Here is a 13,820-nt window from a genome sequence, read left to right on the forward strand (position 1 = left end):
AAAAAAAAAGGTTGCTTTATTTAACATGGTGGTCTACTGATCCCAGTAGGCCACCATCCCTGTTATTGCAAACATTCACAATGGGTCGCAAATTGCGACCTACCTCATGAATATTAATGAGGTAGGTCGGTTTGCGAACCATTGGGAATCACTAAATGAAGTGAATGAAATGAAGGCAGGAAGGAAGGAAGGAAGGAAGGAAAGAAGGAAGGAATAGTTTATAAAGCGCAGGCATTTACCCTGTACAGATGGGGGAGCCATGGCTGAACCACAGGGCAAGAAGTAGGTTATTGGTGAATGAACAATCATTTTTTAAATTGTTTGTGTAAGAGCTGTTCAGAGAAAGGTCTGCCAATTTCTGTCAGAAGGGAGTTCCACATTTTAGCGATCAGGTAGGGAAAGGAGCTGCATTGGATGCGACGCATATTGAGAGGAGTCTCTTATCTGAGGGCCCTCCGGGACATATAGGGTTAAACTATGTTTTGAAGGTACTTAGGGCTGGTTTTAAATAATGATCTAATTTCTAAAGGAGAAGTTTATATTTGGTTCGATTCTGAACATGAAGCCAGTGTAAGGATATACGATGGAAAGACCTTGACGCACATTTAGGTAATTGCAGAACTGTTCTAGCAGCTGCATTGTAGACAGCTTGCAAACATGAAGTTGTGCATTTGGTAAAAATCAAATATAGGGTGTAATCTATACATGCGATGATGAGGAAATGAACAATTGAAAGAGGGTGGAAATCTAGGATTTTGTAGAGGGTTTTTAACAGTTCAAAACAGATGCCTGTGACCAAGCTATCCTTATAAGGATGTCTTAAAAATACGGGCCCTGATCAATTTAACTCCTACGTTTTTGACAGAGGTGGTCTGAGATGAGTGAAGGGCCAAGTTCTGTGGGTCACTTGAGAGGATTACCTAAACTGGTTTTACCAAAAATCTGTTTCACTGTCTCGTTGGAATTAAGCCTGAGGTTGCCTGAAGCATCATTCGTGCATCCACTCGGCAACCCTAGAGATGCAGGCAACCCCAGAGACATTTTTTGCATTTAGACTGAGTTGTGATAATGTGGTCTCCAATGGTGAAAATGAACTGAATGTCATGCATATGATATCATGGAAAAAGCACACAAGGGCCAGATGGCCCACATATATAGTGAATAGTGTGGTGGTAGTAGAAAATCCATGAGGTACTCCTCAGTGTATTGGATGAGGGGAGACGCAGATTGAAAAGTAGAAAAAAGAACCAATTGGAATCTGTTCAAAAGAAAAGACACAAGGCCCTCAAGGCTAGGTCCTGACTTCTCACTGACTGGGGGCACTGGATCAGGATGGTGTGGGAGACCTTATCAAAGGATGCAGCCCATTAAGAGTAAGACTAGCAGGGAGAGGCGGTGAGGAAAGCAAACAAAATAGCTAAGTGGTCTCACCCCATATAGGGATGGACATTTTTGTGATAAGGTTCACCACATTTGTGAACATTATGTCAAAAGAGCGACCTGCTGTGTTGGTGGGAGTGGGTACTTACTAAGGGAAGTTCTGTTTCGCCAAGCCATCACGAAGTGCTGAACAGTAGGGGTCACTAAGTGATTCAGTGTTCATTTTGAAATTTCTTACATTGAGAAATTAGACAGCTTTAAAACATGAGGTAAAAGAGCTTCGGATAATGAAGTTGGGAAGCCAGAGGGGGAACAAAAATGAATGCCCTGAGAAAGGAATTGTGTTGGGATAACTTTTAATGTAAACAATAAAGCTCAATGATAGAGACTTCTTCTAAATTGGAAGTGGTTCAGGAATACTTGGAGTGATGGATAAGAGGAAGCTCTACACGTTAGTGAATTTTCTTTTTCTGAAATAATATAGCATCGCCACTTAATATGCTAGTGCAGCATCAGGCGCTGAGTGGTCCTTTAGCCATGTCTCTATGAGAAAGACATTACAAAAGAGACCCAGCTAAAAGAACTACCACAGGATGGATAGGAAAAAGGATTTTCCTATTAGAAAAATTCCTCACACATCAGGGTTACTCCTTGGTGGCATGCTTCATCATTGGGTTTCTTCCCGTTCCGCTACAGAGCGGGCATGCTACGACCTACGGGATACGTGGGAGTCTTGTCAATGTGAATCACAGAAGGGATAGAAGTGGTGGGGTCTTGGGTGAGTTAAAAATAGCTGTCTCCTAGTTATTTCATTGATGTAATAGATCTTGGAGGCAGTATGATTAAAAAGAGGCTATGGAAGTGGGGGATGTAATGTATCTGACTTCCTAGTCTACATATTTTGGAGCCTTACCCCTGGGCTCCTCTTCAGGACCAAGGTGGACTCCCTGGTGCCACTTCTTACCTCTGTGAACTCTTCTATGTGCTGTCTGATGTGTAAGAAGCGCTCCACCTCTTTATGGATAGCAGGGAGTTCCGGATTTGCCGCCAGAAACTCTTTGCACTGTCCATTCATGTCATCCTTCCAAAGGAAATCATAACAGCTCAAATGGAATACTTGGTTATTGGCAGCAGGCCTCAGCTCTGAAAACATTAGTTAATGTACAATGAAAACATTTTCAGATGAAATGCAACCTTATTGACAGAAAAGTTGCGGAAATAAACGACATTTTAGGTAAACAAACACTATATACATAACCTATACCATTCTTATAAAGCTCTCTAGGCATCGTGCAGAGCATGGTGGCAACTTGAAAAAATATGGTAATGAAACTACTTAAAGATAATAATGTGCTTGATCATTTACAGTACTGGAGTAAATACATTTACCATACAACATAAATGTGAAAATTTGAAGTTGTTAACATATACCCCTAGCACCTTAATATCTCACAATAAATCACAACAACAAACAACACATAAACACAAGGTGTCCTTGGAATTACTAACTGTGCACTCTGTGAGATACATTAACACAGAGGCAGCAGCAATAAATGTTACCACAGATAGAGCAGTACATGTAGTGACACAAGACCATCCACTGAAGAGAACTAAATCTGACTGTACACAATTGTACACAATTGTATCATCTTTCCCAACAGGAGGCATCGACATTGTTTATTAAAAGGCTTGTAATTGCTGGGGTGCATCCAGTATTAAAATATTGTCCTACTTACTAAATTGTGGGATGTCAGTAGATACCTGGGATGTGCATATTTACTGCAGGTGGATTACCACAGTATTAACACTTGCTTTTACTCACAGTTCAACAGGTTCTGCAAACTACATACAGAATAATTTGCACCCTTACAGTAACACTAAAGGATTCGGCAAATAAGGTTATTTCATTTGATGTGGTTCATTTACCCTAAATGAGGGCCAGGATCTCCTCTATGTAAAGAATATGCATCCAATTCATAAAGTATTTTGTGTTTAACGTACGTGTGCTAAAAGCACTTTATGATTTACAAACTCAAGTGAAGCAATTGACAGTGGCTAAAGCTATTTCGGAGAATTTAGGAAAGTTTTATGTGTGGGTTGGCATTCTAGAAGATCTACTGTTAGTGAAGCAGGACAAAGGAGTGGCAGGAAAGTGGATCGTATATGTACAATCCACATGCACAACAAAGGAACATTTATTTGTATTAGTGTAATGCGCAGCGGAAGGCTATGTGGAGGAGGCGCAGGTGCATGTGGAACTGCAATAGCAATTTCATGTTCAAATAAGTCTGAGCATGAAGAATCTCACAGGTGGTCAAGAACTCCATTCAATGCCAGCTCAATATGAGACTGGCGTGGAAAGAAGCAGTCTACGTATCGCATATTTCATTCAGGGTGAGCCTGGTTAAGCAACCGCGACTCATGTGACACATGTTGCAGCACCACATGTGAAGGTTGTCAGACATTAAACCATCCCAATGTGCAAAAATGCTTTAGGTTTCAGTGAGAATTCAAGGTGCGTGAAGAAATTGCTATTGCTCACTAAGTGAGTTGACAAGTGTGAGAGTGTTCTTACTAGTTAAATCAATTACTGCACATAAACGTGGCTTTGCATTCAATTACTTTCATTTTTTAACTTTTCTCTTTTTTTCCTCTTTTTTACTTATGACCTATATAATGATCACAAGTGTATATAATTCATGACGCAAATACCTTATTGCAATAGTAGAATGGTTATAGAGAATGTTAGGTCTTAGCTATATACCCATTTGAACCGTGTAAAAATGCTTCAATGTTAGATCACTCTTAAAAGTTGTTTCTTTATGAACAGGGCTTGCAACAGAAAAGCAAATGGGAAAAGGAGTGACTTTGTTTCGGAATATATTGTACTTACCTTGATTTGTTTTGTCTTATAGAGTGAGAACCAGAGGGAGAAGAATATAATATTGAAAACGTTTCAGAAAATAGTTAAATATATTGTGTGTTTAGGATGTTCTTTGTTAAAACTTGCAAAATCGATGGAAGCTCTCCTTTTTCCATGAAGACATCGATTATTCATTGGCTGGAACCAAATGTTATCCACTTAAGACTCAAAACTTGTTTTCTTGAAATTGTATAAATACGTGTTCCTAGACTACACATAGAGAGAGCGCCTTTTTCCTAGACTGCTTGAAGGTGCCTATTACAGACTTCTTGAGAGCTCTCTGACTTTGGGCCAGATGTAGGTAGCTAAAAAATTGCGAGTCGGAAATTGCGAGTCGTTGCGACTCGCAATTTCCGACTCGCAAAATGGTATCCAACAAGAAAAAGCGACTTCATTTCGCAACTCGCAAATGAAGTCGCACCGCAGATTGCAAGTCTGCTGTTTGCGAGGTCGCTTTTTGCGACCTCGCTAAAAACGAACACGCAAATTGCGAGTGGGTGTCCCAAATTGCGACTGTGCCGCAAATTGCATGCAGGTGCAGCAGAACACTCTGGAAAACACTTGCTGGCTCTTGATGATGACATCACAGCCAGGAAGTTTACTAATACACCTGGGAGGAGGGAGGACCACACCCATTTCCAACTGCTGAACAGCCAACAGGAGGAACAGCAGCAAAAATGGAGGAATCAGCCAGAAAGAGAAAGATCACATTTTCTGAAAAAGAACTGGAGGTGCTGACAGATGAATGCTGCCAGCACCATGATCAACTCTTTGCGAGAGCAGCCCTCAGTGTGCCAGAGCTGGAGAAAAGGAGGATTTGGACTGAAATCCAAGACAAAGTGAATTCAATGGGTGTGAGCCACAGGAGCATTGATGAACTTAAAAAAAGGTGGTATGACCTGCGCTCCCGGACCAAGGAGAGGGTGGCAGAGCGCCTCCGGGAGATGAGGGGCACTGGAGGAGGACCATCTACCATACCACCACCCACACCCTTGGAGGAAAGAGTGGAAGAGACCCTGGAGCCAGAGGCAGTGTCTGGAATAGGAGAGCTGGACACGTCAGCGCCAGGACCATCAACCAGTGAGTACCATGAAACATGGATGTACACCCATATCTGCCATACCCCCACCCACCTACTACACAGCAGCATGCACAACCAAAATAGCTCCATTTCAGAGTAGCAACCACTAGAAAGGTGCATTATGGGCAATGTAGTCAAGTAGGCAGCTGATAGGCAACTTTTTATTAGGAAGCATCCAACAGATGGTAGATACTGACAGTGTGTTCCCTATGTCCCACAGGTCTCCCACAAGACACCACCTCCAGCCACACCGTCTAGGGGCCAGAGGTCAGCCACCAGGCAGCACAGGACCCAGGAGCAGCCACCACAGGGACCTGCACCACCCAATCACAGTCCCCTCCAGATGCACCAGTGGCCATAGTGGAGATAGAGGCAGCACCCGGTCCCAGCCACAGTGCCAGCGTACAGGACACAGATCCACCACCGCGTCGCAGGCGACGTGTCCTTGTCCCTACAGTGTCACAGGGAGAAGTAGGGGACGCCTCCATTTCCGCTGCCGAGGCTGCACTCATCCATGGTCAGCGCCTGCAGACAAGGCAAATGAGACTGATTTCAGGGGCCATGCGGCGAATGGAAAGGAATCAAACAACAGGGCTGCAACAGGTCCACACAGAGCTACAACACCTGAACAGCAATGTAGGTGACCTTGTGCTCTCAATCAGACAACTAGTGGCTGAACTTGTCACGGAGAGAGAGGGTGCAAGGCGCCATGACCGGCAACTAATCCACCGCCTAGACCGCATGGCTGCCTCCATCGTCCGCCTGGCTGTAAATACCACAGGGCTGTCACGCCGCACAGTCAACCTACAGGTGGACATGGGCCACTTTGCCAGCGATGTGGCTCGTGGGCTGGGACGCATAAGCCACGCAGTGGACATGATGGAGGCACGACAGGTGGCTAGGGGCGCGGCAGACACGCCGCAAGACAGTGAGGAGGGCTCTACTATAAGTAGTGCATCTGCCACAGACACCAGGGTGTTGCATAGTGGAAGTGCACAGCAGGGAACTGTAGACGCTCCAGGAACCAGCCATGCTGGGCGTCCCAGGCGTAGGGTGTGAGCTACGCACGACATACAATGGAGGCACATGAGGTTAATGTGTCCTCATAGCAGGTAGACTTTTACAGCCCCTGATCAATAGTTCACTTAAATAGTTTATTGGTTCACATCATTAAAGTTCTTGTTTGTTCCACTTCACACCTGGGCTCTTTGTGTGTGACATTCGTGTGTGTGGTGACAGTTACCACGTACCTTCCAAAGTATTGGTTTGCAATGTGGTCCCGTCTCTGTCTGCCTTGATTTGCAATGCTTCTATCCCCATGATGGCGATGTGGTAGCTCTTGCTCGTCATCCTCCGAATCTGGGTCTGCAGGGGTGAGATGTAGCCCACGTCTGGTGGCAATGTTGTGCAGTATAGCGCATGCGCCAACAATCTTGAATGCTGTTATTGGGCATACTGGAGGGCACCTCATCTTCTGTGGAGGCATCTGAATCTTGCCTTCAACAGTCCAAAGGTCCTCTCTATAATATTTCAGGTCCTCCTATGTGCACTGTTGTATCGCCACTCCCCACGTTCTAGGCGTTGGTGTATCCCACTGTGCCTGGAAATGTAGGAGTCATGTGTACTCCCTGGAAATTTGGCAACCATGTTAGTTATAACATAATGGGCGTCACATACCACCTGGATGTTCAGTGAGTGGGTACACTTCCGGTTGCAGAACAGATATTCCAGATTTGCAGGAGGGCATATTTGTGTATGTGTCCTGTCTACACACCCTATTACATGCGGGAAGTTGGCAATCCTGTAGAATTCCAACTTGGTGCTGTTGATTTCTGCCTCATTCCTGGGTGGTATATGTATCTGGACATGTGTGTGAGTATGGCATCTAGGAATGCTCTGAAGAGCCGTGAGAGTGCACTTTGAGATACCCCACCTGCCACAGCAATGACCCCCTGATAGCTACCCGAGGCCAAGAGGTGCAGTGAGCATAGCATTTGCACATGTGTGGGGATGGCGCTGCCGCGCACAGTCTGGCGTTGAAGCTGCAGATTGAGTAGATCTATTCATTCTAATATTGCTGCACTGCTGAGTCTGTATTTATCATATATCTCCTCCTCTGTTTGTTGGAAAAGTGTCTGTCTGGTTCTGTATATCTTCTCCTGTCTCTGGCTCCTCCTCCTCATCTGCTGTGCGGCGTGGGCTCTCCTCCTCCTTGCTATCACATATATCTCCGCCATCTTGAGTGACCCAGGTGCCTTCTGGGTCTCCTTTTATACTTTGGTTCTGGTTACCACCTGCTCTGAGTTAGTGGTAAATTGGAAGTGCAAAATGGGCTTTTTGCGACAAGTCGCAATTTGCGAGTGGCTATTTCATATGGTTTGCGACTCGCAAATTGCAACTTCCTATTTGCGGGTCGGAAAATGGGGTCGCAATTTTTGCAAGTCGATAATGGCTCGCGTCGCAATTTGCGATTCGGAAATGGGGTTTTTGCATCCCATCTCCGATTTTGCGGGGTCGCAAATTGCGATTCGGGCCATTTGCGACTCGCAAAAGTTTGCTACATCTGGCCCTTGGATACTTTTTTGATGTGACTCTTTGCTGATGCATCTCAGATTCCCTCAGAGAGCTACTTCATTCTTCTCTGATACTGTGCTATTGAGACTTTAAGGAGTTCTCTTGAACCTCTCTACATGGGAAATTCTATTACAGTTTTTATGCTTTCACATCTCTAGGATGGAGCTCTTTATGGGTTTTGTTAATGTGTTCTTTTACTTAAATTAGATTAGAATAGAGATTAGATGTATGGATCATACTTTATTCATTGTTCTGTAATTGTGATAAATATTGATGAATTGCTAAAGAAAGAACTTAATTGCTAAAAGGTTTAATAAAGACTTCAAAACATAATCCAACTCTCATTACTGACGTCTAATAAAATGCCAAGTATTTAAATGATTAATTGCCATTGATCTGCAGTTCCTGATTTATCGCTTAACTAGCTCAAAGGTTCAACCTTTTGGGCTAAGTGGGGTGCAGGAACAGAGTGATCAATGACAAGTGGAGTTCCCAATAGATGCAGCCACACGTTAGCAGGAGTAACTGACAAAACACAGAAAAATGTACACAAAGTAAACACCAATGAGGATAAAAAAATGACAGTAAATAGATGCAGTAGTTGGGTTGTCAATTAAAAAGAATAGCTAAGTGGAAAATCGGATGTGTTTTATGTATGGGAGCAACAATCATTTGTTGAGTTGGCGTGCTCCTATGTTCAACAGCAATGGGCTACAGTTGAAGGCAAAAGCAATGAGGAGTTTTTGATTGTGATTTGATAGCAAACGGACCGCAGCGGTACAGGACATATCAATATCTAAAGATATCCCTTTCCTATCAAGAACATCAAAACTGGTTCAATGGCGCCCTACCATATGAGATTAGGTCCCTTAAGCAATGACAGACCAGCGTCGCCCATGTTTGCTACATGCACACCACATTCTGGCGTACAGGCAATGCAAATAGTTGACGTACATGCACTTTAAATGGGCTAGTACAACTTTACGGACGATTGGTACAATTTACAATGCAAACCTTCAATACCGCCCCAGCATGGGCTGCACAAACCAGTCACTATTTGGCCGTTAGTGGGATTAACCCGCAAACAATACATTCTATCAAGGGCAAAGTGCCCATGGAACAAGAGAAGATTCTGTTCTGGATAGCACAAAAACAAACCAGTTGGAAGCAGCGTTTCCCCATATGGGAGCCCAAGATAAACAAAGAATTCTCACAATGTGCTTGCCATTCGGAATGGTTCCCTCAGTGGATGACTGCACCACATGGGGTACAGTCTTTGCTGCAATTTACACTACCACGCATGGTATCCCGACACTTGCCAATTTACCACAAGTGTTAAAGCAAATTCAAAATGAGCACGAGGCTGCTCAAGCCCTAGATAGACACAGTCTCCTCTATAATACTCAGTAAAATTAAAGGGGAAGCGTAGCGTTGGCTATATGCCAGCGGCTCCGGGAGATTCCAAAGTTGGAACAGGAGCATTAACTACCGAAAATTATTTCCAAAACCTATTCTAGTATAGGACGGGATAGTTTGGGAGTCAAGCCAAAGAAGACTGAAATTCAGAGTACCACCCCTAAGGAAGGTACTAAACAAGCACAAGAGGGTTCTAAAAAACACTGGAATAAACAAAAACAAAATAAAGACGGAAGAATTCAGAGATCAGACTCTCTGCATCCAGAGAGCTCCAAAAAGAGATATAGGGGGTCATTACGACCTTGGCAAGATCTGACCCCCGCCGCGGCCATTTGGAGATCCCCGCTGGGCTGGCGGGCAGAAACCTGGTGAAAATGGAGCCGGCGGTGTTGCGGCCGTGCGATGGGTGCAGTTGCACCCGTTGCGCTTTTCACTGTCTGCATAGCAGACAGTGAAAAGCTTCATGGGGCCCTGTCAGGGGGCCCCTGAACAGCCCATGCCAGTGGCATGGGCAGTGCAGGGGCCCCCAGGGGCCCCACGACTCCCCGTTCCGCCAGCCTTTTCCTGGCGGTGCAAACCGCCAGAAAAAGGCTGGCGGTCGGGGACTCGTAAACCCCTGGGCAGCGCTGCAAGCAGCGCTGCCCAGTCGGATTATCTCCGCCGGGACAAAAGTGGCGGAATACCGCCGGCCCCGGCGGTGCGACTGCGGAGCTTCCGCTGCGGTCGTAATACGCATGGAAGCACCGCCAGCCTGTTGGTGGTGCTTTCCGTTATTTTAGCCCTGGCGGTCGTGTACCGCCAGGGTCAAAATGACACCCATATTCTCAGAAACAGAGACACTCTAAAGGCTCACAACAGACATACTGATTCACATCCCTCTTGTTCCTTTCAGGACACACGGGATAGACGGAGTGAGAGAGTGGGCCGGTCAGAGCAACGTCCCGACTACGTGAAACAGAAGAAAGACTTACAGTGGTCTTCAGACAAAAAAGAAGACAAATCCCCACAACAAAAGCCACAATTTAAAAAGAAAAAGGTGGCAGCAATTTCAATAAAACATGCCAGCAAACTTAAGAACATTTGCTGAAGAACAAGAAGTGGGCAGTGACCCTGCTGGACAGCGCAGCAGAAGTCACGATATGTCGCCAGAGTCTGAAAGATTATTTGGAAGCAACAGAAACGAACAACTTTCTTGCAGTCGAGACTGCGGACGGGTGCGTTCTCCACCCGACAGGGTTTATAATTTAAATAACCAAATTGAGTAAGACATAGAGCACATTATTAGTGTAATATTTTGACTGAGGTTGATTCGCGAGGGCACTGAGCCACCGCTTGTGAACTACTTGGCTCCAACAACATCTGGCACTATGGGGCTGCCTAGGCGGATAATGCTGCGTTTACCTCATCTGCGCACTTCTACTCCGTGGATCCACCGGCCAATCCTGTGATCAATCTGACGATGCCGAGTCCTTCCTGGGTGCACTTCCATTTGATGATTTTGGAGACATTCTTCAAGACCATGATTATTGTTGAATCGATCATTGTACTTATCCAAATATTAAATGTAACACCATATTGCCTTATTAATTTGGCTTGCATTTGGCCTGCTGTGCTTGTCATGGTTGACATTTTATCTCTTTGTATGTTTTTAGCTTAGTTTTTAGTTAGATTTTAGATTTTAGCCCAGAGCATGTTTAGATTTGGTCTCCTGCGCCCTCGTCACCTAGTGACCTTTTACCTAGTTAGCGTGCTCTGTTTTACTTCATTTATTTTATTATTTCTTCCAAGATGGCTGCCAGTGTTTATATTTTATAAAGATGTTTTGATTTGCCTTATCAGGGCCACTCTGAGTAGGCATCATTATCAGGGACATGATCAGTGATGTTTATAGGTATTGTTACCATGTCACTTTCTCATTTACACGTGATAGGAACATAATGTACATTTGTTGGGGATTGTTTATATATATTTGCTGCGACAAGTCTGCCTCCTTAGCAGTTGTTTAGGAACATACCGACATCACGGATCCTACATGATCTGTATAAATCCATCTCACACGGACAAGGTTATTAGAGGGGTTCCTTCCAGATGCCATCTACACTCCACATCACCTTGCCGCAGAACTCAGCCTTTGTGTCTCCACAGAGTCTGACCTGGAGACCTCATTCCAAGGTAACAAGGGTTGGGGGCGCTTCTCATGGATATGGTACTGGCAGATTAGGTTTATCATACCTAGCTAGCTCTCATTAGGTTAGAGATTAGGTTCTCTTTGCTAGGAATTTCATATCTCATGTTATTGTAAGATGGTGTGGGGTTTTATATTCATAACTCTAATCTTCACAATTCTGCTTCTTTTACTGTTTATTATCCTAATCATTGAAGCACATGCGTTTTATCATAGACTGCGGCCTTTTCAATAAACATATTGAAAACTCTCCTGCACCTCCTTCAGTGCTTGTGTGTGACTGAGACTTGGTGCTAACATGAGAAAAGAGTAACTTCCACTTCACCACCACTTCCCTGACATGTCGCAATCTAGAGTCCATGTGTAAGGCTGCCAGAAATCACCTTTGCTTTCTGAGTTTCGGTGAGGTACTGCTTGGGAGCTGGGAGGGTTGGGCCGACAGTTGCAACTTGCTGTAGGAGTGACTCAGCCACCTACAAACAAAAGTGCTGTCATCCCTAAACCAGCAGTCTTGCTTAGGAGCCAGAGTCCAACTACGAAACAATGTGTAACCTCGTGTTATCAGTATAATGGTAATTAAACGGTGGAGAAATCTAATAGGGAGATAAAATGCATTCTTTAGGTAGTGGTAAAAGGAAATTCACCTTGGACAGAAGTCATTTTGAAAATGCTTTGTTCCTACAGAACGACCAATTTCACAATGAGGAGACCTAATAAGGGGGTGAGTATTTAACTGAAGAGTGATGCTTTTGGTGTATATAGAAGGCTAGAAAGTGGAAGGTGGAAAATGAGAAATTAAGTGTGTTAAAGGTGCAAGCCTGATTTAATCACTTTTCTGGTATTGATTATGGAACTAGCAAGAGTCAAGTTGTTGATAAAAAGGGTGAGAGCAAAAAGTGAATCAATCCTTAAAATATTGAGTATTTTATGACTGTGAGCTATAAACATAACCATACATAAACCATAACACGTATGATTCCTCTCTCAGAACGGAGGAACATGAATATAAATACACAATAAGCAGACTTCACTTTATGCAGTGTGAGATATAGTTTTGATCAGAACATTTTCGTTAGATCCAGAAGGAGCGGTATTGAAATTAATAATAAAGAAGTTGGTACTTATTTTTAAATATTTGTTATTGGTTGGGAGATAATATTCCTGTAATGAGTTCATTGAGATGAAATGGTAGTGAAGCCACTGACGTGTAAGGCTTTAAAAAGATGTTTGCAATCATCCTTTTTCCTTTGCTTGAAAAAGAGGTTTCAATGAGGTCTTAATGCAGTGGACTCAGTTTCACCTTCACATGTTTCTATCTCTTGAAGGAGAAACACGTCCGGTTCCTTCATTTGCTAAGTATGTTTTCTACAGTTTGCACAGTTTTAAGAAAAGATAGTAAGAACACAGAAGGAAAAAAAAGTACTTTAAGCATTAATACAAGAAATTCATCTGTTGTACAGGCTCAACCAGCTGTTATACCAGATGTACAAAGCTATAGAAACCAGGGAATCATAAAATGATGGAATTGCTAGAGGAAACACAAGCATTGGGTAGTCCAAGCCATTTGTTTCCTTGTAAACCAACCAATCAACTATAGTCCTTGTTCCCCACCAGAACCACTTTGTTACTACTTGATGTTAGAGGAACAGAAATATCTGTATTGGGGCAAAAAACAGAAGCAATGCATTTTTGCCAGTTTTGCAGCTTGCGTAATAATTAGGAATGGGCCATACTGGCATTGTAGATAGGCCCATGTATATAAATATTATACTGCAGGCAAAAAACGTCATAGAATGATTTTCACTGTATTTGCATTTCAATTGAATTGAAATGCAGGAAAGTAATAGAGTCTGATATGAAGTTCCTAGTAATATTCCGACCCATGCGTAAACATCTGTTTACGCATGAATTGGAATTCCGAGTTTGAAGGCATTAAGGCATCGGATAGTTATCGGATGTTCAAATTTCGGCAGCGCAAACCTGCTGAAATTTAACAGGGAAAACATATGGTATTTACAGAAAATGAGCATTAACTGGTTCTGTGCCGCCGACGTAATGGTTACGACTCGCAGCACAGTTCTCCTGTGCCGAGGACCCGAGAACGTAACCATTACGTCCCGGCACCGGAGCTCGGAGGGTGTTCCCCACCCTCCCATGGCAGGGCTGTAAGGGGAATCGCTCCCCCTTCCAACCCTGATCCGTCCCCCGTGATGTCTGATGACATCAGCGCGTGATCGCACGCTGACCTCATCAGAGGCCGC

The 13,820-nt window shown here is 43.9% G+C and overlaps 1 protein-coding gene across 1 annotated transcript in view; it reads right to left on the bottom strand.

Moving 5' to 3' along the window:
* LOC138296482 (uncharacterized) overlaps positions 1-13,820 on the bottom strand; it is a 1,064,486-nt gene that overhangs the window by 698,527 nt on the left and 352,139 nt on the right. The window contains exon 25 of the mRNA XM_069235627.1: positions 2,345-2,523. Within this exon, the coding sequence (XP_069091728.1) occupies positions 2,345-2,523 (179 nt within the window). The remainder of the gene's footprint in view (positions 1-2,344; positions 2,524-13,820) is intronic.

This window comes from Pleurodeles waltl, chromosome 5, assembly GCF_031143425.1.
Source record: "Pleurodeles waltl isolate 20211129_DDA chromosome 5, aPleWal1.hap1.20221129, whole genome shotgun sequence".
Taxonomy (NCBI): Eukaryota; Metazoa; Chordata; class Amphibia; order Caudata; family Salamandridae; genus Pleurodeles; species Pleurodeles waltl.